This window comes from Loxodonta africana, chromosome 2, assembly GCF_030014295.1.
Source record: "Loxodonta africana isolate mLoxAfr1 chromosome 2, mLoxAfr1.hap2, whole genome shotgun sequence".
Taxonomy (NCBI): Eukaryota; Metazoa; Chordata; class Mammalia; order Proboscidea; family Elephantidae; genus Loxodonta; species Loxodonta africana.
Genome location: NC_087343.1, coordinates 119,420,475 through 119,446,020, shown reverse-complemented (window position 1 = coordinate 119,446,020; position 25,546 = coordinate 119,420,475). Strand labels below are relative to the sequence as shown.

Sequence of the window (25,546 nt, the reverse complement as noted above, 5' to 3'; positions counted from 1 at the left end):
TTTTATTTTATCAGTCCACCCCATCCTCTTCATTTGTTTGGTGGTTATACTTTCTTTTATTGTCTACCCCAGATACTGCAACATGAATCTTTGAATTATCAGATTCTAGTGGAGAGAAATTTTACTTTATCTTAGATCATAAAATAGTCTTAAAATATTTTAACTCTATTTATTTCTCCTTACTTAAACAATCTTTTTGTTAAGTATTTTAATTGGTGTGTGTATCTGAATGTGTTCGTGTGTATGTGTGTGTGTCTTTACAGATATCAGTATATTATATTCTTTTATACACTCTATATTCCTTTAGATTTATCCACATATTTACATTTGTCTGTGCTTATCTTTCTGTCTTGAATCCCTGACCTTTCATGTGGGATTATTTTTCTTCTACTTGAAGAAAACCCTTTTGTATTGTTTTTTGTAAATGTCTGTTGGTGGTAAATTCTTTCAGCTTTCATTTCTTTGAAAATGTTTTTTGTCAATTTAATTTTGAAGGATAGTTTATTGGCTAAGAAATCTGTGTTGTAATAAGTAAGATGTAAAGTGAAATGTCTAATCAATTACTCTGTTTGTTCTCCTGGGAAATGTTTCTTCTTACATCATTTTTATGCATCTGGCCTAGTCTTTCAGTTGAATATTAGTTGGTATATTCCTAATTTTAAATAGTATATTAACACATCTGTACAAGGTTCAGAAGTGAAAATGTCTAAGTAACTGCCTTAAGTTCTTCATACTTAATTATTCAGAAGACCAAAGGGATTAGAATCTATGCAGGTCTCAGTTATTCCCTCTGTGTCCTTTCTATACTCTTTGTTACTCTTTTCTTCGTTACTCTTATATGATCTTCTGACTTTCCTGAGTTCCACAGCTGAGACTCATTCCCTTCCAGGCCTAATTTCTCTTAGTAAAAGTACACTCATATTCATTTAAGATTTTAAAAGCTGCCTTCTTATAGGAGTTAATAATTATGAAGGAGAATAGGTTAAACAACTAAACACCACATACAAAAATAAGACAAACCAAAATGATTTCAATGAATGAGAACATTATTCTCTAGGTGTAATATTTTTGATCAAATATTTTTGAATTTGTTAAAATTATATTTTCTTATCTGGAATGCTCAGAATGCTTTCTACAGATAAGTCATCTTCCCAGATGTGTTTAATTTTATATTGAAACAAGAGCATGATAAACTTGGGTTTCTTTTCTTTTCTTTCATTCTTTGCTTTTTTGGCATTATCGTGACAAAATATATTTAGTGTTAAAGCTCCAAAATTTTTTTTTATACACATCCTTAGTTTTCCTTAATAAATTTTTTAATTCCAAAATTCCACTGTAGCAATTTATATTATTGGCCTGTGACACTTCTTTGGGCAATAAGTTCTGTGATATAATGTAGATAGAAGCTTTCTGTCATAAGTGGTAAAAACTCTGTGTTTAGGTGCTGCTTCCCTGCTCTGCGTGAATAGAGGACATCTAAAAACACCTATACGGTGAAGACTTGTGCCACAGATGCTTTCATCGAAAACAAAATATCTATTTCACTCTTATTTCAGTTAACACAAATGACTATGTTTATAGACTAACCTTTATTCTTTCTTATCTTTCCTAACATCTTACTCCCAGAACCTTTCCTCATATAAGAAAATAGTCATATTACCTACTCACAGTAGGACATAGTTTTCATCCTAAACTACTGTACAGATTTGAATATGCTTGAATGTTTATGGAATTAAATTAAGAAATTTTCTCTTTATGCTTTAAAAATAAATTGTACTTCATATGGTAAACTATTAAATAAAATTTTATATTCTGTACCTCAATTTAACTTCAGGACTGGTAAATCCATTACCAGCTACATTATGTACTCTCGTATCTTATATTTTTATTCATAATAATATTCTATCATCTACCACCCCTGTTATTTCTGTTCATAAAATTGGTTGCTTAGTGGAGTTTGGAGGAGAGGTGTGATACTTAACAAGCATATTTGAAATGAAAAACAATTCTGAATAGATCTCTAAATGTGAGCCCTTCATTTAACAAATTCAGTTTAAACCCAACTGTTGCCTGGTATTTGGGAAAGAAATCAAAAACTGTCATATACTCACAGTGGCATAATAAACAAATGTTAATTGATGTGCTTTGTTTGAAATACTTCCAGGGAGACTTGCAATGAGCAAGGATTTTCTATATAGGCAATTCAGCAGCATATGTTGGCACATCTAGGAAAAGTCATCATGTATAAGTGCTTTTTGCCATCTGGTATGTGACCTAAAATATCAGAAAGAAATATGTACAGCTGAAATGAATATGTGACTTTATTCAGAGTACCTTTGACTCATTAGGTAAAGCACTTTGTGGTTAACATTTCATGGTGAGATCTTTAAAATAATATTTGTTTTTATTCTTAAATGATATTTCCATACTCCTAAAGTACTCTGTAGAGCAGGAAAATAGAACAACACTATTAGTCTCTGTTCTCTCAGCGCCTATCTCTCTCCTCCTACACACATGGCTTTTTTGAAATAAACGCAGACTCTGCGTGTGGGAAGGGTGGTGTATTTTTGGAAGAGTACAATCCTTTAAATACTTATCAAGAACGTATTGATGTCACAGACACGCAGTTTTCAATGGAGAGAAATGTTATTTTTAGAGCCTTTACAATGTGCCAGCCATTGTGCTAAGTATCTTACATTGTCGCATCATCACCATCTATACTGATGGGGAATCTAAGTTGAAAAGGGATTAAAATAAGTCCCTGCTGGTAGATGTACCTATGAGTAAGCTTAACCCAAAGGCTATTTCCACTAGACCGTGCTCTCCCCAAAATTAAATATAAAAAAGAAATTGGCATTTGTTGAAGAACTTTTATGTGCCAGACACTCTGCTAGAATATACATTCAATTTTCTTTTTTAATCTTTACAATAACCGTGTGAATGGGGGTATTATTGTCACTTATTTTAGAGATACAGATGCATTCTCAGAGAGGTTATGTCACTTGGAGTAGATCACACAACTACCAGTATTCCTATTTAGTCCTTTACTTAATGTGCTATACCAGTGCTTCTTAAACTTTAATGTGCTTACAGGGGTAGGGCTGGAGATTGTGCATTTCAGACATGCTTCCAAGCAAAAGATGATCTGAGAATTACTATTTGGGGAGGAAGGAAGTACACGTGATGCCACATTTGTGAGACTTCATAACCCCTGCAGGAAATAATCTTTTGATTCACTAATGTTTAAACTTTAATAGGAAAATATTTTTTTCAAAGTAATCTCCAGTGATGAGGTTGCATGTGGACTGGTGGAGACATCTAAATGGAGAGAGAGAGAGAGAAAAAGAAAGAAGAAAAAAGAATTTGCTACAAACTATGCTGCAATGGCATAAAATCCATTTCTTTCCCCCATTTCTCTCATATCAAGAATAGCGTGAGCTAGTTCAAATGTTGGGATATTTGCTACGTTTCTGTAATTATTGAAGGAAAAATTCAGAACTCTGAAGACTTTTTTTTTTTTGTATTGTTACAACATTCTAATTCCTTGGGAAGTTTTCTTTTATGCTAATTTATCCATCTTTTTCCTGCCAACCTACACCCATGATTATTTTTCCTATCTTTAAGCCTAATGTAAAGACAAAAGGATGGGCATATGGCCCTGTATGTGGTCAGAATATGTGTGAGAGAGGAATATTCTTCAAGAATAACACTTTTCCAATATTAATACTAAATCAGTAAAATTAACACACATTAAAAAATTGTCATTTGGTTCTACTTTGGTGAATCGTGTCTGGGGTCTTGAAAGCCTGTGAGTGGCCATCTAGGACACTCCACTGATCTCACCCCTTTGGGAGCAAGGAAGAATGAAGAAAACTACAGATACAAGGAAAGATTAGTCCAAAGGACTAATGGACCACATCTACCACGAACTCCACCAGACTGAGTCCAGTACAACTAGATGGTGCCTGGCTACCACCATTGACTGCTCTGACAGGGATCACCATAGAGGATCCCGGACAGAACTGGAGAAAAATGTAGAACAAAATTCTAACTCAAAAAGAAAGACCAGACTTGCTGCCTGACAGAGACTGGAGAAACCCTGAGAGTGTGGCCCCCAGACACCCTTTCAGCTCAGTTATGAGGTCACTCCTGAGGTTCACTCTTTCAGCCAAAGATTGAACAGGCCCATGGATTAAAGGGGTGCACAAGTCCTGGGGCAGGAACTGGAAGGCAGGAGGGAATAGGAAAGCTGATAATAGGGAACCTAGGGTTGAGAAGGGAGAGTGTTGACATGTTGTGGGGTTGTTGATCAATATCATAGAATAATGTGTGTACTAATGTCATAGAATAATGTGTGTACTAATTATTTGATGAGACACTAGTTCGGTAAACCTTCATCTAAGGTTCAATAAAAGAAAAAGTTTAAAAAGATGTCATTTGGTTCTTGATAAAAAAATAAATATCAAGTTTCAATAACACCATTAACAAAGAAAATCCAGAATTTTATAGCCTATGCAGGCATTGCTAAGAAATAGGGACCCATCATTAAAATTTAAATATATAAATAACGGTTAAAGATGGAATTTAAGGTATGTCTGTTGGCAGACTAAATGGTAGTAAATTCAGTAATTTGGAATCTATTTTAAAGAGATGGTCGTTAATATTTTGTGTAGGTCTGCTTCCAAGAAGGATAGACATATATTTGTGTATTTTTGCCACTTAAGTCTCTGAATTCTGACATACTATAATAATGGCTCTAGAAACTCTGGTGGCATAGTGGTTAAGAGCTACGTCCGCTAACCAAAAGGTCGGCAGTTTGAATCCACCAGGTGCTCCTTAGCAACTCTGTGGGGCAGCTGTGCTCTGTCCTGTAGGGTTGCTATGAGTCGGAATCAAGTTGACGGCAATGAGTTTGATTTTTTTTTTTTTTTTTGGTATAATAATGGCTTTAAGAGAAAAGGAAAACTAGTTAAAAGGGGTGACTATAGAAGTATAGTCATGATCCCATTTGATAAATTTGCTAATATAAAAGGAGCAATTTAACAAAATTGTTCTCTTCATGGCAGAGGTTGAGTCAAGTTTTCTCTAGGTTGAAGAAGGAAGATGCTTCAGAGACTAAAACAGTTGTACTCTGTCTTAGGGAGGATCTGAAAGAAGCTTCTCACTCTCAGCTAGGCAGATCACCCTATGGGGTTTAAATTAGTGCTCACATAATATGAAAGGTGTTCATTTTTGTCCCCATATCACAAATGAAAAATAAGACAGAACAAAGCTAAACACAAAACATAGACTTGGAGAGGTTGACTAAATTCCCCAAATTTGCATTCTTAGCTAGCAAGTGGAAGAGCCAGATCTGATTTCAGAGCTTTCGAACTGCAAAGTTCCTTTCTTTCCTACCCACTTCTTTCAGGGAAACAAACAAGCAAACAGCAAACAAATAAACCCTTTTATAGGTAAGACAAGTCTACCTTTGAGGCATTTCCATAACTCAGATGCCCTGGACATCAGTAAGGGAGGGACAGTTTCAACAAGAGACAGATCTTGAAATGTGTAAGTGCCCTCATTGTCCTAATTGAGAGAGCTGGTACCTGGATCTATCAGTGTAGGAGGGACTCCTGCAAGGAGTATAGCCAAAGAAGGCGTGATGAAAAGAACATCAAGATTCTGTAATGCAAGGCATGCTACCTCTGGTAACAAGGCATTTAACCAAAAAGTATATCATGAGTACAGTTATTTGTCTTTGGCCATTCATTCACTCATTCATTTATTCACTTATCACTGTTTTACTAATTAAAAAGCTCATAGTAATAGCTTATATGTGAGCAATACTATATGTTGCTATGATTTTGAAGTATCTTTTCTTATGAATAAATAACCTAGGGGAGGTAAGCAGAATAAACAATAAAGGTAGTGTGATTACCATTTTACAGATGAAGCTGCAAATTTAAAATATTAAGTGATGTTTTCAAAGTCACAACAGCCAGCCAGAGACAAAATTTGTTTTTTTTGTTCCAAACTGAATCCTCTTTCCATGATTTCTACCTAGTTAATAAGTAAGATATGCAACTGGGAACAGTATAAACATTATACTGATGTCAACATCCAGAGGTAATTAAAAAATATTTTAAGAATGAATTAATGTATTTCAATGAAGGCTAGGTATAAAGTGCTTATTTTTCTGAAATAGAAAAAATATGTATATTAGAATCTCTTTTTCCTCAATTTCAGTGTTGATTTTTCTGTCATGAAAGCTATTTTGGGTCAACATTTTAGAGTATTTTTTGTGTGTGTGCTTACATGTTTGCATGATTTTTGCTTTATCCTTTTTATGGGTTTTTTTTTTTTTTTTTTGCACATTATTCTTTCCCACTCTCTGTGGCTTTCACAGTAATCTACATTTACCTACCTGCCTTCTGCTGTTTTCCTCATTGCTTCAATCCTTGATTTTTTTTCAATCTGTGCATAAGATTGTTCTAATTTTTCCACTGTAATTTTGTCTAGAAAATGCAATCATCAATTTTTAAGCAGTAATTTCATTAAGCCACGCCTGGTCTTGGAATCCTAAAGAGATTAAGCTTGACATTCATATGCAGAAAAACATTTTCCTTTCCTTTATTTTCTACCTTAGGATTGGTAGGCGTATAAAATGAATCCTGAGTGACTGGTAATGAGCAGCATGAAGATTGATAATATTCAATAAAAAATGTAAAAACTTAAATGAAAGGAAGCATCATCCAACTTATAAGAAGGAGAGTTCCTAATATGAACATATTATGACCAAAAAAATTAATAACATTACATTTTGAAACTTACAGCTTCATTTATTATTATGGGTTCCAGCCAAGGAAATATGCCTGTAGCCATTTCGAAGGAAGAAATAATTAAAAATCAGTCCTGGGCATTGTAACATAAATAGAAAAATTCAGAAAATAGCTCTTTCCAACAGACTGCTTAAAATTGTGGGTTTTTTTTTTTTTTTTTTTTTTGGTTAGTTTTTTTTTTCTTTTGGTCTTAGGACACACTCAATTTAATCTAAATCTAAATCCTAGAAAATCTTCAGGTTAAACTAAACACAAAGCCCTTGTTTGTTTTCCACTTAGCACAAATGTTCCATAGAAATGTTCTGTTGACTTCAAGGGAAATGTAGATGGTAGACAGAGAAATGAAAATCTGAGTCAATAAAACATGTATGTTATTTCAACTGATTGTCTCATTTCTTGTTAAATAAATTCTATAGATGCTTATTAAATTATGGCTTGGGAAAGATACCAAATTAAGAATAGAAATTGTAATCTTAAATTCTCAAAATTTTAAGGCAGGATTCATTAATGCTTAATTGTTTCTTCCATTATGGTTAGGATTTTTTAGATCTTTGTGAGACCTAATGTTTTCCTAAAAAAGCTATTTGTATTTAACTGGAAGAGTGAAAAGTTAGAGAAAATAACAACATACATTTTATCTTTTATTGAATTTTAGGTCATTTTTTTTCACACTGAATTCTATTTAAACTGGTTCCTTTTTCTTTTCTTTCCACAGGCTGAGTTAAATGACCCAACTGATCCTTTCACTAGTTATGGTACAAAAGTTCCACCAAATGTTGGGGATGAAACTTTGTCCAAGTATATAGGATGGAGAATTGCCAACACACTTTCCAAACTATTCTTTCCCTCCATTGATGCCTGTGCCGTTCCTTTGAAGAAACTATCGATAAAACAAGTTCAAAGGAAATATCCTAAGAAAAAGGAGGATCCTATGAAGAAGAGAGTTCTACATTTCACTGTAAGGTAAGCTGAAGCACTATTCAAAGTCGTTCTGCTATTCGAATACATTACATTTCAAAATCACAGAAACCATGTAGAATCATGTGCCACATTATTTAACTCAGCTTCTCTTCTTCAGTTGAAATCTTGACTCTACCACCTCCTAAATAGTCCATCATGAGTGAGTTACTTTCTTCTAAGAAACAGTTTCCTCATGTTTAAAATAGGTATTATTATATAATACAAGTCAGTGTTATGGAATTCTTTTGTGGGAAGTGCAATAGACTAAAAATAGAAGCTGTATCATTAAATTTTCAAAATTTCAGGTCTGTATTCATTTAAAAAAAATTTTTTTTATTCATTTTATATACATGTGTACACACACTATGTATATATATGCATATGTGTGTATGCATGTAATGTGTCTAACTCAATATCTTGAACATAGACGTTCAATAAGTGGTAATGATGGCAATGATTATTAAATTTTATGTTTCACCTCCCCCATAAATGTCTTTATATCTGCTTCTAAGGCCTTGGAAAACTCTTGCACTTAGGAAAGATTTATTTAAGTGAATCGTTTTCAAATTTATTTTGCCATTTCTTCAATAGTAGATTCATTTTAGACACTCCTAAGATTGCTATTACTATTTTAGCATAATTAGATATTTTCTATACTGTCAGCCTTTGACAGATTAAAAATTAGGTGAAGAATCACTCTGTTGACATATAACACAGGCCCTGTTCTATATGTTTAGATCCTTTGGTAAAGATTTGAGACAGAAACTTTTGATTTATTCTTTAATCCAAGTCATTTAAAAAGTCTATTGTGTTATGCTTTTTTCCTGTTTAATTCTGACAAATTCACAATGCAGTCAGCTTTCTCCTATATTTTTAACAATTTATTTCTTGATATGTGTTGATGCTCTGTTGATCAGTATATTCTCAGAAGACTGTAACTGATAGTTTAATTCTTTTTTTGATTTTGTCATTCCTGATTTCTTTTCACTGATTGTTGATACTCTTGATTTCTTTTTTGTTGATTGTACCTTCAACATCTTGTCCATCTCATAAGTTGCATCTGTCTAGCTTTGCCTTATTTTCTTTTAAAAATCTAATATAGTCTTTTAGCTCTATTTTCTAACTCATATATTTTTGTTTTTGTCTGTATGAACCTGTCACTTCTTTTTTTTGGTTTTCTAAGTTTTTGAAGCAGATGCCAAATCATTTAGGACATTTTCTTCCTCAGCCTATTTCTAAATTATTATTTAAGTTCCAAAATCATGGGGCTGCTGCTGCTCAAATGCAGACTTTCTTGGAGATGTGATAATTGGGTGAAACAAGGCCAAGTAAACAGGCTCTTCTTTTGCTCACACAGTCAATAGAAAACTAGACACATATTTGAGAAGAATGTTGACATAATTTTAAGCACTTTTCCCCAATTCTAAAACAGATGATGGAAATATGTAGATTTTAGTTTAATGATCACAGAGCCTAGACTTCAAGCAGTATCATGTGCACGAATACATATTTCAAAAATATTCTTCAACATATATTGTACATATTTGTAAAATTAAGCCATGATCAAGGTTTAGTGAAAATGATAGCTTTACATGTCATGGATATTGAGGTTTACTTAAGAAACTCCAAATGTATTCTGTGTATTCTCAAGAACCACACACATGGAAGAAAAATCAATCTGGGGCTACAGTAAAAATATTAAACAGGTCTACTTTGCTTTTCCATCATAAAAAGTTAAGGAAACAACAGAAAGAAACCAGGAAGGTAGGAGAAACTGATATGAACAAAAGGAGATTAAAGAAACAGGCCAGAGAAAGGGTGAATAGTTGGTAAAAAGGCAGAGGAGGTAGGTGGACAAAGAGGAGAAAAGAGAGAAAGAAGAGGAGACATATTGGGAATGGTTGGGACCCACCCCCAAGGAAAAAAAAAAAGAATAGCAAAAAGGAGAAAGAAAATTATAAGGAGGAAGAAAGATGAAAGAGACCAAAATGAAAGGGAGAAGATATAAGCAAGGAGAGAGACATACTGAAAATGAAAGATACAAATAGAGGGGTGTGCACAAGGTATGAGAGAAGTGGAAGAGAATATGCAAAGTCACAGAAGAATGAGACAAAAGAGGAAAGGAATAAGGTTAAGATGCAAAGAGTCCTCTGGGTTTTGAGGGACTAGTAAATTAAACTTCTTATCAGAGCCTACAGCTCACTAAGTAAATGACAATCATTCATCATTGGCCATTGGAAAAAATGTTATCTGCGTATCCATTTCTTCATAGTTCATTACAGGCTCCATCAATGAAATATGGAGCATCTCTGCCCCAAATGAGAGAGCCACAGCAGCACAGCAGCTGTGAGAACCACATTAGCAGGAGTACGTCAGTGTTGCACAGCTCCAGGGGCAGCATTCACTCTGTAGTGTATGTGAAGAGTGGCCACTGGAGTTGTGCATATTACCAGCTCCAGTCAGGGATAAACTAATCTGGGTAGAACAGAGGGGAGTAGAATAGGGCTGCAGCGCCATGATATCAAGACAAAGGCTAGATCAGGCCTGGTTGAACAGTTCCTGCTGCTTCTTAGTGGCATGGAATATACCTAATTTTTGTTTCCATTGTTGAAAAGCAAATTTACATCTAAGTTATGCATTGAAAGATGCATATGATCACTACACATTAACTTCAGGAAACTCTAATTCCATTTGCTTGATTCTCCAGCTAATCAACAGTCCCACAGCTTGCTCCTTTGGTTAATTCTTCACCTCCTCCCACTTCCAGGCCTACAGACAAGAATTAATAGAGCTACTGAAAACCTGGGTGTGCTGAAGCCCCACAGGTATAAGTACAAAGGCATAATTTAAAGCCCACAGTGTGCTCAGCTCATTTCGCCCCGAAAGGTGTTCATATATGGTGTCATATCCCAATTCCTCATCTGGTTCTTAGAAATCGGTATTTTATGTTTTCAACAAATAGCAAGTTAAAGACAGCTAGAAAGTCTCCTACAGAAGACAAGGCAGTTTTAAAAGGTAGCAGGACAGGAAACTTAAGATTATATGTTTCTTTATTGTCTTGGAGCACTAAAACATACTTCAGTGTGAAAATCTGAAAATTTACTAGTTAAGAAAAAAAGGGACTTCCTTATAGAGGAAACATCTGCCATATCTCATGACTTATAATTTCTTCCAAAAATATTTTTCATCCCTCTGTTTTTAGCTTATAAATTCTTTAAAAGTAGGGATTCTGTGTTTTGTATGTTCATAAACATATATTTTGCTCTGAATGACTTACAGATTTGACTTCTCTCCTTGATACAATTTTTCAACAAAAATTGATCATTTTGCTTCTGTCTATTGAATATTTTTTCCTTTGCTTTAAGTTATTTGGGCATGCTATTAGATGCGTGCTCTTTCTGCCCCTCAGTATTTCTTAAAAAAGAAAAAGAAAAAAAAGAATGATTCTTTACTATATCATAAAAGCAGCAGCCTAAAAACCAGGCCTATAATATTTCTACTTCAAAGCATAGTATTTCCCTCTTCTCTCTTTGTCAATAGAACTATCTTAAGCTTACCTTCAGGCTGAGAATTCAAAACTCTGAAGACCAAATTTTCAGAAGCCAGTTCCTACGGCTGCGCTTTTTTTGCATGTGAGGTTTTTTGTAAATGCATTTTCTAAGCTTATGTCTTGAATCCTTAAAACTCAGAAAAAATTAACTTTTATTTGCACATATGTCAAGGATAACGAGAACACTAACTTAAAACCTTATTTCTGATTATACTTACACAGCTCAAAATTTTATGCTAGAACACTTTATTCCTCAGACTAGCACTTGGAAGAGAACCCCACAAAAACAAGAATGGACAGAATGTCTGCTGTCATTTGGGCATGAAATTTTACATGGCTGACTTTATAAACTAGGTGGCTGCACCCAGGCTAAGCACCTCCTCTGCAGCTTCCTTTTCAAAGGGAGATACAGTAAAACCTGCAAAAGCCAGAAACTGTGCAGAGAAGGAAAACTCAAATACAGTGAAACCTATGAGAGCTGGAACTGGACTGTACTGCCTTGTTTTTCCAGGTCTCACAAGTTTTCTGACTCTCATAGGTTTCCTGTAGTCTAAAATAATAGGAGTCAGTGTAGCTAACATTCACTGAATGGTGGCAAGGTAAAAAAAAAAAAAAAATAGGGAAGGTAAATGACACAATGTCCCATGAGATGGGTTAAAGAACAGGCTTTACTGGAGAAACTTATAAGCCACTTGTCAGCAAAAAGAGGTGCATGGTCCCCATGTCTCATTATCTCATACAGAGGTGAGTTGGGGTTTGGGGAAGCATTTGGACAAGGACTGGGTTTGCTTTCCTGGGGAACGGACCCTGCCTGCTACTCTACTACTTTGCCTTCTTACAATGTTAAGTGTGAAATCTGCCTTTTAAGTGGGGATATAAACGTCTTGGGCTCAGTTGCCAAGCCTTCTGAGGAGAGTAAAGTGCTGGAAATGCCAGGGGCTCAGAACCAGGTAAGAGGAATTTGAAGATTTTTACCAACTCCTGCAATCTTAAATTGATCAAACATGCAATCAGGGTACATTAATAGTAGGTGGGACCAAGATGGTGGAGTAGTCAGATGCTTCTGGTGAACCTTCTTTCAACAAAGACCTGAAAAAACAAGTGAAACGATTATATTTATGACAAGCTAGGAGCCCTGAACATCAAAGGCAAAGTTAGAAAATGGACTGAGAGGTAGGGGGAGGGAGATGGTTTGGAAGTGGAGAGGAGCTGCCGGACCTGAATCGCTGGGAAATCCCAGGCACCATTCCCAGGAGCAACGGCAGTGGACTGGTGGTAGTGTTCGGCTGCAGTTTCCTCAGGGAGAAACAGCCAGCCACATAGCCTACTCACACCCCCAGAACCTGAGGAGAACAGTGGTCTCAGCAAAAGCCAAGTACTTGCATATATTTTACCGTGTCCCAAGCCCCCAAGCCGGCTTCAGTGGCTGTTGATTTCCCTGGGCCTGAGATAGCTCCTGCTGAGCATCCAGAGCCATTCTTCTGGCCTTGGAAAAGGAATAAATTCACAATTGGGGGAAGACATAATTTGCCAGCCCCACTAACCTGTGGAGCTCAGGCCAGAAGCGGCTTCTGTCCAGGCATAAATGGTCTGTGGACTTTGAGTAACTTCCCCCCTGTGTGGTCCTTTGTGGGTGTATTTCAGGAGGATAGGCACTTGTTGGCAGACTGCAACTGTTTCAGCTGTGCAGTGCAGAGGTGGGTGTTTGTTTGACACCGCTTTGCCTATTAAACAGGGTCCTCACCTACCCACATCAGGGGCATAAGGACTGGTGGCTCCACTCAGGTCACCCAGCCACCCACAACAGGGGTCCAAGAATAACTGGTACCTCCCAGTCCTTACAACCAAAATCTTTGGGTGCCCATGGTCTGTCTGCAGAATGCACCCACCCACATGCTGTAGGGAACAGGGATGCACTTTCCCCACAGACACTCGGAGGACAGTTTTCAGCCCTGTGCCTTATTCAGAGTGTGACCCCCTGCTGCAATGAGATACTGGTACCTACACCAATCACCCTGCCCCTCTAAGACTGTATGACAGAGCCTGTACCACAGACTTGATGACCAACTACCTGGACACCACAGCTGAATCCAAATAAGAAAAGTGAATGGACTCCTAGGCTCATAAACCTGATGACAGCTCTAACAGTTTGGTGACAGGACATTAGAGCTTCAAAGTTGAAAATAATCAAGCTGGCTCACTCAAGCAACCTATTTGGGCAGATCAAAACAAAACAAAGCAAGAAGCTAGGATACAGTAAGCAAACATAAAATAAACAAATAAGATAACTTATAGATGGCTTGGAGACAACTGTCAATATCAAATCACATAATGAAGCAGACCATGATGGCTTCAATGAGCTCTCAAAACAAAACTTCAAGGTATCTTCTGGGTGAAAGTGCCTTCTTGGAATTACCAGATGCAGAATACAAACGATTAATATACAGAGCTCTTCAAGACATCAGGAACAAGATCAGGAAGGAGATCAGGCAATATACAGAACAAGCCAAGAAACACACAGATAAAGCAGTTGAAGGAATTAAAACGGTTATTCAAGAACATAATGAAAAATTTAATAAGCTGCAAGAATCCATAGACAGACAGCAATCAGAAATTCAAAAGATTAAAAATAAAATTACAGAATTAGACAGCTCATAGAAAGTCAGAGGAGCACAATTGAACAAGTGGAAGGCAGAACTGGTGAGATTGAAGATAAAGCACTTGGAACCAATATATTTGAAGAAAAATCAGAAGAAAGAACAAAAAATAATGAAGAATCCCTAAGAATCATGTGGGACTCTATCAAGAGAAATAATGTACGAGTGATTGGAGTACCATAACAGGGAGGGATAACAGAAAATACAGACAGGATTGTTGAAGATTTGTTGGCAGAAAACTTCCCTGATATCATGAAAGATGAGACGATATCTATCCAAGATGTTGATCAAACTCCACATAAGGTAGATCTTAAAAGAAAGGCACCAAGACATAATCAAACTTGCCAAAACCAAAGACAAAGAGAGAATTTTAAGAGTGGCTAGGGATAAATGAAAAGTCACCTACAAAGGAGAGCCAATAAGAATAAGCTTGACTACTCAGCAGAAATCATGCAGGCAAGAAGGCAATGGGATGACTTATATAAAGCATTGAAGGAAAAAAATTGCCAACCAAGAATTATATATCCAGCAAAACTGTCTCTCAAACATGAAGGTGAAATTAGGACATTTCCAGATAAACAGAAGTTTAGGGAATTTGTAAAAACCAAACCAAAACTACAAGAAATACTAAAGGGAGTTCTCTGGTTACAAAATCAATAATATCAGGTCTCAACCCAAGGCCAGAACAAAGGACAGAGCAACCAGATGTCAACCCAGACAGGGAAATCACAAAAATAAATCAAGATTAAAAAAAATGCTCAAAACAGGGAAACAGCAATGTCATTATGTAAAAGAAGACAACAATAAAATAATAAAAAAGGACTAAGAAATGTAATCATAGATCAATCATATGGAGAGGAAGACAAGGCTATATAAAGAAATAAAAGTTAGGTTTAAACTTGGAGAAATAGGGGTAAATATTAAGGGAACCACAAAGGAGACTACAATCCTACTCTTCAAAATAAAATACAAGAAAAAAATAGAGACTCAGCAGAAACAAAATCAACAACAGCAAATAAGAGGAAAGACAATTTATAAAGATAAACTATTCACCAGAAGGAATTAACTGTGAAAAAGAAACTGTCAACAACACACAAAAAAAAAGACATCAAAATGACAGCACTAAATTCATACCTATCCATAATTATGCTGAATGGAAATGGACTAAATGCACCAAAAAAGAGACAGAGAGTGGCAGAATGGACAAAAAAACACAATCCATGTATTTGCTGCCTACAAGAGACCTTAGACTGAGAGACACAAACAAACAAAAATTCAAAGGATGGAAAAAAATATATCAAGCAAACAACAATCAAAAAAGAGCAGGAGTGGCAATATTAATTTCTGACAAAACAGACTTTAAAGTTAAATCTATCATAAAGGATAAGGAAGGACACTATATGATTAAAGGAACAATATACAAGGAGGATATAACCATATTAACTATTTATGCACCCAATGACAGGTTGCAAAATACATAAAACAAACTCTAACAGCATTGAAAAATGAAATAGTCGGCTCCACAATTACAGTAGGAGACTTCAACACACCACTTTTGGTGAAGGATAGAACATCTAGAAAGATGCTCAATAAAGACACTGAAGATCTAAGTGCCACAATCAACAACTTGAGCTCATAGACCTATTCAGAACACTCCACCCAACAGCAACCAAGTATACTTTCTTTTCTAGTGCACATGGAACGTTCTCTAGAATAGACCGCATATTCGGTCATAATGCAAGCCTTAGCAGAATCCAAAATGTCAAAATATTACAAAGCATCTTCTCTGATCATAAGGCCATAAAAGTAGAAATCAATAACAGAAAAAGCAGGGAAAAGAAATCAAACACTTGGAAACTGAACAATACCCTGCTCAAAAACAACTGGGTTATAGAAGGCACTAAGGATGAAATAAAGAAATTCATAGAATCTAGGGAGAATAAAAATGTTTCCCATCAGAACCTTTGGGACGCAGCTAAAGCAGTGCTCAAAGGTCAATTTATATCAATAAATGCACACATCCAAAAAGAAGAAAGGGTCAAAATCAAAGAGTTAGCCCTACAGCTAGAATAAATAGAACAAGAGCAACAAAAGAAACCCTCAGGCACCAGAAGAAAGCAAATAATAAAAATTAGGGCAGAAGTGAATGAAATAGAGAACAGAAAAACAATTGAAAGAATTAACAAGACCAAAAGCTTCTTCTTTGAAAAAATTAAGAAAATTGATAAATCATTGGCCAAACTGACAAAAGAAAAATAGGAGAGGAAGCAAATAACCTGAATAAGAAATAAGATGGGCGATATCACAACTGACCCAACTGAAATTAAAGGAGTCATATCAGATTACTGTGAAAAATTGTACTCTAACAAATTGGAAAACCTAGAAGAAATGGATGAATTTCTAGAAACACACTACCTACCTAAACTAACACAAATAGAGGTAGAACAAGTAAATAAACCCATAACAAAAGAAGAGATTGAAAAGGTAATTAAAAAACTCCCAAAAATAATAGCCCTGGCCCAGAGGGCTTTACTGCAGAGTTCTACCGAACTTTCAAAGAAGACTTAGCAACACTGCTACTAAAGGAATTTCACATCATACAAAAGGATGGAATACTCCCAAACTCATTCTATGAAGCCACCATATCCCTGATACCAAAACTAGGTAAAGACACCACAAAAAAAGAAAATTACAGACCTATATATACCTCATGAATTTAGATGAAAAAATCCTCAACAAAATTCTAGCCAATAGAAGTCAACAACATACCAAAAAAATAATCCACCATGACCAAGTGGGATTCACACCAGCTATGCAGGAATGGTTCAACATTAGAAAAACAATGTAATCCATCATATGAATAAAACAAAAGACAAGAACCACATGATTTTATCAATTGATGCAGAAAAGGCATTTGACAAAGTTCAACACCCATTCATGATAAAAACTCTCAGCAAAATAGGAATAGACGGAAAATTCCTCAATAAAATAAAGGGCATTTATACAAGGCCAACAGCCAACATCACCCTAAATGGAGAGAGCCTGAAAGCATTCAAATTGAGATCGGGAATGGGACAAGGATGCCCTTTATCACTGCTCTTATTCAACATTTTGTTGGAGGTCCTAACCAGAGCAATTAGGGTAGATAAGGAAATAAAGGGCATCCAGATTGGCAAGGAAGAAGTAAAAGTATCTCTATTTGCAGATGACATGACCTTATACACAGAATACCCTAAAAAATCCTCAAGAAAACTATTGAAACTAATAGAAGAGTTCAGTAGAGTTCAGGATACAAGATAAACATACAAAAACCAGTTGGATTCCTCTACACCAACAGAAAAGAGCATTGAAGAGGAAATCACCGAATCAATACCATTTATAGTAGCCCCCAAGACAATTAAATACTTAGGAATAAATCTTACCAGAGACGTAAAAGACCTATACAAAGAAAACTACAAGACACTACCGGAAGAAATGAAAAGAGACCTACATAAGTTGAAAAACATACCTTGCTCACGTATAGGAAGACTTAACATTGTAAAAATGTCTTTACTGCCAAAAGCCATCTATAGATTTAATGCAATTCCAATCCAAAGTCCAATGACATCTTTTAATGAGATGGAAAAACAAATCACCATGGAAGGGAAAGAGGCCCTGGGTAAGTAAACCATTACTGAAAAAGAAGAACAAAGTGGGAGGCCTCACTCTACCTGATTTTAGAACCTGCTATACCTCCACAGCGGAAACCCTGGTGGTGTAGTGGTTAAGTGCTATGGGTGCTAACCAAGAGGTTGGCAGTTCATATCCACCAGGCGCTCCTTGGAAACTCTATGGGGCAGTTCTACCCTGTCCTATAGGGTCACTATGAGTCAGAATCAACTCAATGGCAGTGGGTTTTTATGTACCTCCACAATAGTCAAAATAACCTGGTACTGGTACAACAACAGATACATACACCAATGGAACAGACTTGAGAATCCAGACATAAATCTATCTGCATATGAGCAGCTAATATATGACAAAGGCCTAAAATCAGTTTAATGGGGAAAAGACAGTCTTTTTAACAAATGGTGCTGGCATAACTGGATATCCATCTGAGAAAAAATGAAGCAAGACCCATACCTCACACCATGCACAAGAACAAACTCAAAATGTATCAAAGAACTACATATAAAATCTAAAACGATAAAGATCATGGAAGAAAAATAGGGACAATGTTAGGAGCCCTAATACATGGTATAAACAGTATACAAAATATTACTAACAATGCAGAAGAGAAACTAGATAACTGGGTAAAAAAAAAATCAAACACCTATGGTCATCCAAAGACTTCACCAAAAGAGTAAAAAGACTACCTATAGACTAGGAAAAAGTTTTTAGCTATGACGTTTCCGATCAGCATCTGATCTGTAAAATCTACATGATACTGCAAAAACTCAACTACAAAAAGTCAAATAACCCAATTAAAAAATGGGCAAAGCATATGAACAGACACTTCACTAAAGGACACATTCAGACAGCTAACAGATACATGAGGAAATGCTCACAATCATTAGGCATTACAGAAATGCAAATCAAAACTACAGTGAGATTCCATCTCACTCCAGTAAGGCTGGCATTAATCCAAAAAACACAAAATAATAAATGGTGGAGAGGTTGTGGAGAGACTGGAATACTTATACACTGCTTGTTGGCATGTCAAATGGTACAACCACTTTGGAAATCGATTTGGTGCTTCCTTGAAAAGCTAGAAATAGAACTACCATATGATGCAGGAATTCCACTCCTTGGAATATATCCTAGACAAATAAGCCTTTACGTGAACAGATATATGCACACCCATGTTCATTGCAGCACTGTTTACAATAGCTAAAAGATGGAAGCAACCAAGGTGCCCATGAACAGATGAATGGATAAATAAGTTATGGTATATTCACACAGTGAAATACTAGGCATCAACGAAGAACAATGACAAATCCATGAAACATTTCATAAGATGGAGTAATCTGGAAGTCATTTTGCCGAGTGAAATTAGTTGCACAAGGATAAATATTGAATGAGACCACTATTATAAGAATTCGAGAAGTAGTTAAAACAGAGAAGAAAATATTCTTTGATGGTTATGATAGTGGGAAGGATAGGAGGGAGAGGGTTTTTCACTAATTAGATAGTAGGTATGAACTATTTTAGGTGAAGGGAAAGACAACACACAATACAGGAGAGGTCAGCACAACTGGACTAAACCAAAAGCAAAGAAGTTTCCTGAATAAACTGAACACTTCAAAGGCCAGTTTAGCAGGGCAGGGGTTTAGGGACCGTGGTTTCAGGGGAGATCTAAGTCAATTGGCATAATAAAATCTATTAAGAAAACATTCTGCCTCCCACTTTGAAGAGTGGAGCCTGGGGTCTTAAACAATAGCAAGTGGCCATCTAAGGTGCATCAATTGGTCTCAGCCCACCCAGAGCAAAGGAGAATGAAGAACACCAAAGACACAAGGTAATTACGAGCCCAAGAGACAGAAAGGGCCGCATGAACCAGAGACTACATCATCCTGAGACCAGAAGAACTAGGTGGTGCCAGGCTACAACCAATTACTGCCCTGAGATAGAACACAACAGAGAACCTCCGAGGGAGCAGGAGAGCAGTGGGATGTAGACCTCAAATTCTCGTAAAAAGACCAGACTTAATGGTCTGACTGAGACTAGAAGGACCCCGGGGGTCAGGGTCCCCAGGCCTTCTGTCAGCCCAAGACAGAAACCATTCCCAAAGACAACTCTTCAGACAGAGATTGGACTGAACTATGGGATAGAAAAAATGATACCGGTGAGGAGTGAGCTTCTAGTATCAAGTAGACACGTGAGACTATGTGGGAAGCTCTTGTCTGGATGGGAGATGAGAGGGCAGAGGAGGTCAGAAGCTGGCTGAATGGACATGAAAATAGAGTGGAGGGAAGAAGTGGGCTGTCTCATTAGGGGGAGAGCAACTAGGAGTGTATAGTAAGGTGTATATAAATTTTTGTATGAGAGATTGTTTTGAATTATAAACTTTCTCTTAAAGCACAATAAAAATGGAAAAAAAAGGTATATTAATAATTACTGGTGTTTGGAATATCAAAGTTGTCCACAAAGAAGAAGGATCGGTAGTTGGAAAAAATGGCCTTGGTGATGAAAATGTTGCAGGAGATCACATGATAGAATTTTGCCAGACCGAGGACTTATTGCACATACCTTTTTCAACAACATAAACAGTGACTATCCACATGGGCTTTACTTTTTTTTTTTTTTATCCACATGGGCTTTACTAGATGGAATATGCAGGGATCAAGTCGACTACATCTGCCGAAGGAGACAATGGAGAAGCTCAATATCATCAGTCAGAACAAGGCTGGGGGCTGGCTTTGGAACAGACCATCATTTCTTATATGCAATTTCAATTTGAAGCTGAAGAAAATTAAAAGAAGCCCACAAGAGCCAAAGTAAGACCTGAATTTAGAAACCATCTCAAGAATAGTTTTGATGCATTGAACACTAATGACCTGAAGACCAGACGAGTTGTGGAATTACATGAAGGACATCATACACAAAGAAAGCAAGAGGTCATTAAAAAGACAGGAAAGAAACAAAAGACCAAAATGGATGTCAGCAGAGACTCTGAAACTTACTCTTAAACATCCAGTAACTAAAGCAAATGGAAGACATGGTGAAGTAAGAGCTCAACAGAAGATTTCAAAGGCTGGCTTGAGAAGACAAAGTATATTATTATAATGGAATGTTCAAAGACCTGGAGTTAGAAAACCAAAAGGAAAGAACACGCTCAGCATCTCTCAAGCTGAAAGAACTGAAGAAAAAAAATTCAAGCCTCACGTTTCAATATTGAAGGATTTTATGGGCAATGAACTTGACGGCAATAGGTTTTTTTTTTTTTTTTGGATGGGCAAAATAGCAAATGACATAGAATGCACCAAAAGAAGATGGAAGGAATACACAGAGTCACTGTACCAAAAAGAATTGGTCACTATTCAACTATTTTAAGAGGTAGCATATGATCAAGACCCAATGGTATTGGAGGAAGTCTAAGCTGCACTGAAGGCATTGGTGAAAACAAAGCTCGGGGAATTGAAATCTATTGACATATTTCAAGAAAAGGTGCAATGCTGGAAGGGCTCACTTGTCTATGCCAAGAAAATTGCAAGACAGCTACCATGTTTGTGAATTTCCAAAGAAAGGGGACCCAACAGAAGGTGGAAATTATCAAACAATATCATTAATATCACATATAAATAAAGTTTTCCCAAAGATAATTCAAAAACAGTTGCCTCAGTACATCAACAGGGAATTGCTAGAAATTCAGGATGGATTCAGAAGAAGACATGGAATGAAGGATATCATTGCTGATATTAGGTGGATCTTGGTTGAAAGCAGAGAATACCAGGAAGATACTTACTTGTGTTTTATTAACTGTGAAAAGGCATTTGACTGTGTGGATCATAACAAACTATGGATAACATTGCTAAGAATGGGAATTCCAGAACACTTAATTGTGCTCATGAGGAAACTGTACATAGACCAAGAGGCAGTCATTTGAACAGAACAAGGGGATACTGTGTGGTCTAAAATCAGAAAAGGTGTGCGTCAGGGTTGTATCATTTCACCATACTTTGTTGTTGTTGTTAGGTGCCGTCAAGACGGTTCCGACTCATAGCGACCCTATGTACAACAGAACGAAACACTGCCCGGTCCTGAGCCATCCTTACAATCGTTGTTATGCTTGAGCTCATTGTTGCAGCCACTGTGTCAATCCAGCTCTTTGAGGGTCGTCCTCTTTTCCGCTGACCCTGTACGATGAATAAGGAAGACCAAAGAAGAATTGATGCCTTTGAATTGTGTCATTAGCGAAGAATATTGAATATACCATGGACTGCCAAAAGAACGAACAAATCTGTCTTAGAAGAAGTACAACCAGAATGCTCTTCAGACGCAAGGATGGCGAGACTGTGTCTTACATATTTCGGACATGTTGTGAGGAGGAATCAGTCCCTGGAGAAGAACATCACGCTTGGCAGAGTACAGGGTCACCACACTTACTCAATCTATATACTGAGCAAAGTAATCTGATAAACTGGACTATATGAAGAAGAATGGGACATCAGAATTGGAGGAAGACTCTTTAACAACCTGCAATATGCAGATGACACAACTTTGCTTGCTGAAAATGACGAGGACTTGAAGCACTTAGGGATGAAGATCACAAAGGCAAAGTCATAGAAGCTTCCTAGACATATCCAAACACGTTGAGGGACGGAGTTACTGGGGCTGAGGGCTGGGGACCATGGTCTCTGGGGACATCTAGGTCAATTGGCATAACATAGTTCATAAAGAAAATTTTCTTCATCCTGCTTTGGTGAGTAGCATCTAGGGTCTTAAATGCTTGTGATTGGCCCTCTAAGATACATCTGTTTGTCTCATCACGTTTGGAGCAAAGGTGAATGAAGAAAACCAAAGATACAAGGAAAATATTAGTCCAAAGGACTAATGCACCATATAAACCACAACCTCCACCAGCCTGAGCCCAGAAAAACTAACTGGTGCCTCGCTAACACTACCAACTGCTCTGATAGGGATCACAAAAAAGGGTCCTGGACAGAGTAGGAGAAAAATTTAGAACAAAATACAAATTAAAAAAAAAACGACCAGACTTATTGGTCTGACAGGGGTTGGAGGAACCCCCGAGACTCTGGCCTCCGGATAGCTCGCTAACTCAGAAGGGAAGCCAGTCCCAAAGTCCACCTTTCAGTCAAAGATTAACCTGCCAGGCCTATAAAACAAATACTACACATGTGAGGTACGTGCTTCTTAGTTAATCAAGTATAAGAGACCAAATGGGCAACATTTGCCCAAAAGCAAAGACGAGAAGGCAGAAAGGAACAAGAAAACTGGATGAATGGATGCTGAGAAGCCAGGGTGGAAAGGGAAAAAGAGAGAGCTGACACATTGTGGAGATTGCAACCAATGTCACAAAACAATTTGTGTGTAAATTTTTGAGTGAAAAACGAATTTGTGCTGTAAACTTTCACCTAAATCTCAATACAGTTTTTTTTAAAAAAAAAAAAAAAAGACTGCAGCCTTCATCTTGCAGCCTACATCTTAAGATAGAGAAAACAAAAATCCTCTTAATTGGACCAATAAGCAACATCATCATAATCAGAGAAAAGATTGGAGTTGTCAAGGATGTCGTTTTAATATTTCATTTTGCAATACAATATTAAGACATTTATTTTATAGCTTCTTGCTGATTGACTTAGACTAAATTACTTAACTTCTCTGAGACTTAGGCTTCTAATCTTGAAACATGTAAAACTTGCACACTCCTCTCAGGTTTGCCTAAGGACAGGAGGAAAGAATGAAGTTGAAGAGCCTGGACGTGTTAGTTCCCTATTCTTTTGTTCTGTAATTAGTAGATTTTCTAAAATATTTGTTTTTTCAGAATATAATATTTAATACTTAACTCAGTAAGATTGTGATAAATAATAAGTGGAATATTTATATTTTTGTGCCCCAGTTTTATTTTTTTAGCTATGAATTGCTGCTAGCAACTTTCCAAAGAAAACATATGGTTTCATGATGATTTCCTTTTTGGGTATGTGTTGTTTCCCTCATTGTTCCCAGCTATTTAATTTAAAAAGCAATCCATTTCCAGTTTGGATTTTATCACACATACATTTTGAGGGTTTGATGAAAACACTCATAATGAAAGAGTCAAGCTTGGAATGTAGACAGTTAGCATTGCTGATCACAATTTACCAGCTAGAAAACTCAGCCAACACAAGTTAACCAGGTTCATGTGAAAAATGTTCACGCCAAGAACTACGGCAAAATCTTCTAAGACAGAAGTCTTAGAGTAGGTTCAAAACCCAAGGAACCATTGAAAGGTTCCTTATAAGCAACTCTTGTTTTTTTGAGTCTTTGTGAAGTGTTTGATATTTTAGAAATTGGTTAGATCATTAGCTCAAATTAATCACCTAAACTGTTTAAACCTCTGGAGACCAAAGTGCTACAAGAAGCTCGAAGTGAAATCCATTTGCCAGTGACTGAACCACGCTTCATATATCCATTTTCCATATATGACTCAGAGTTTACCTAGAGTCTTGTCTTGGAGATACGTCAATCCCCATCCATCTGTTATTGTCTCCTATCCTTTTTTGCCTCTCCATTGATGAGATGAGCCTTGATCTGAGCAGGAGTTCTAGGTGTCACCAATGGGACTTAGGTGCACTTTCACTGCAGTGGCTTTATTTATACTCGCAAGTCAGATGTCTGGTTTCAATACAGTCATCAACCCTAGGAATTCTCCATTCCTAGGGATGTGATGCTATACAGAATCTTAAAAATGACACAGGTATTAAAATGAGCTGGATGACATGTAAAAACATTCTGTTTCAAATACAGGTCTACTGGACTCAAAATGACAGCTCTACGGGAAGGCAAAAGTTGTGCAACAGGAAAAAAAAAACATGTTTTTGTTTTGTGTTGCTTTGTTTTCCATGTGCTCATTGCTCTTTCAAAGAAAAGGACACTCTTCAGCTCTTGATGAAATTATTTTCTTTCCAGTAGCTGATAAATGTGTATTACCTACTTAATTCAAATGTAAATTGGAAATGGCATTAATCAAATCAGTATAGCCTCTCCACTTTCTGGGCTCTATAAAAATATGAACTCAGTCAGTTAAAGGACTCTATGTTCCCTGAATCTCTAAATATCTCCCTGATAGGGTCAGGTACTTCTTCAGGTTTATGAACTCTGAAAATGTTAGTATCCAGGGCAGGGAATTTCAGATATCTGCCTACTGTTCAAGGGCAAATGTTGCTGCTCTCCTAATCCAGCCTTTCCCAGGAGGTCTCTGGCTTTTATTTAAATTCTAGGGAAAAACAGCACTCCTAGTAGAGGTGGTATACTCCTTTAGTAAGCATTAATTCAACACCTCTGCATGGCAGGTGCTGTGCTAGGTACTGGGAATACAAAGAAAATAAACCATGTTCTATAGTGGTATTGGTGGTTTCTTGTTAGCACTACTGCTTGTGTCCCTAGCTTATTGGTTTTCCCCCACAAAGTCATTTGGGGTATTGAACCCACATAGATTCCTATTTTTTCATGTATTCAGTAATTATTTATTGAATTCTTAATATAGGTCAGGTGCCATGAAAGAAAATGTCTCAGATAAAATAGTGGATAAAAATAGTTACAGATCCTGCCCAATGAAAGGTACAATCAAGTGTAGAAAATCAAGATTAATGAAATTGCTGTAATGATAAGTGCTATACAGGAGACCTACATGGTGCTATGAGTAATGATAGGTGTCATGAAGGAGAGTGATATATGGTGCTATGAAGGCTGGAATTAGGAGGGGTTTCTGGGAAGGGAGGCAGCATGCCAAGCAGAGGGACAGGGTGTGCAAAGTCCCCATGGTGAAAGGCATCATGGAGGATTTAAGGAATTAAAATAACAGGGTCGTGGCTGAGCCACCAAGAACACAGGCAGATGAGGGTAGAGAGTTGGTTAGG

At 36.7% G+C, this 25,546-nt stretch overlaps 1 protein-coding gene across 1 annotated transcript in view; it reads left to right on the top strand.

The window, feature by feature from the left end:
* The window catches only part of TMEM232 (transmembrane protein 232), a 220,643-nt gene that overhangs the window by 72,909 nt on the left and 122,188 nt on the right, over positions 1 to 25,546 (top strand). Inside the window, exon 11 of the mRNA XM_023547505.1 lies at positions 7,537 to 7,784. Coding sequence (XP_023403273.1) covers positions 7,537 to 7,784 — 248 coding nt within the window. The remainder of the gene's footprint in view (positions 1 to 7,536; positions 7,785 to 25,546) is intronic.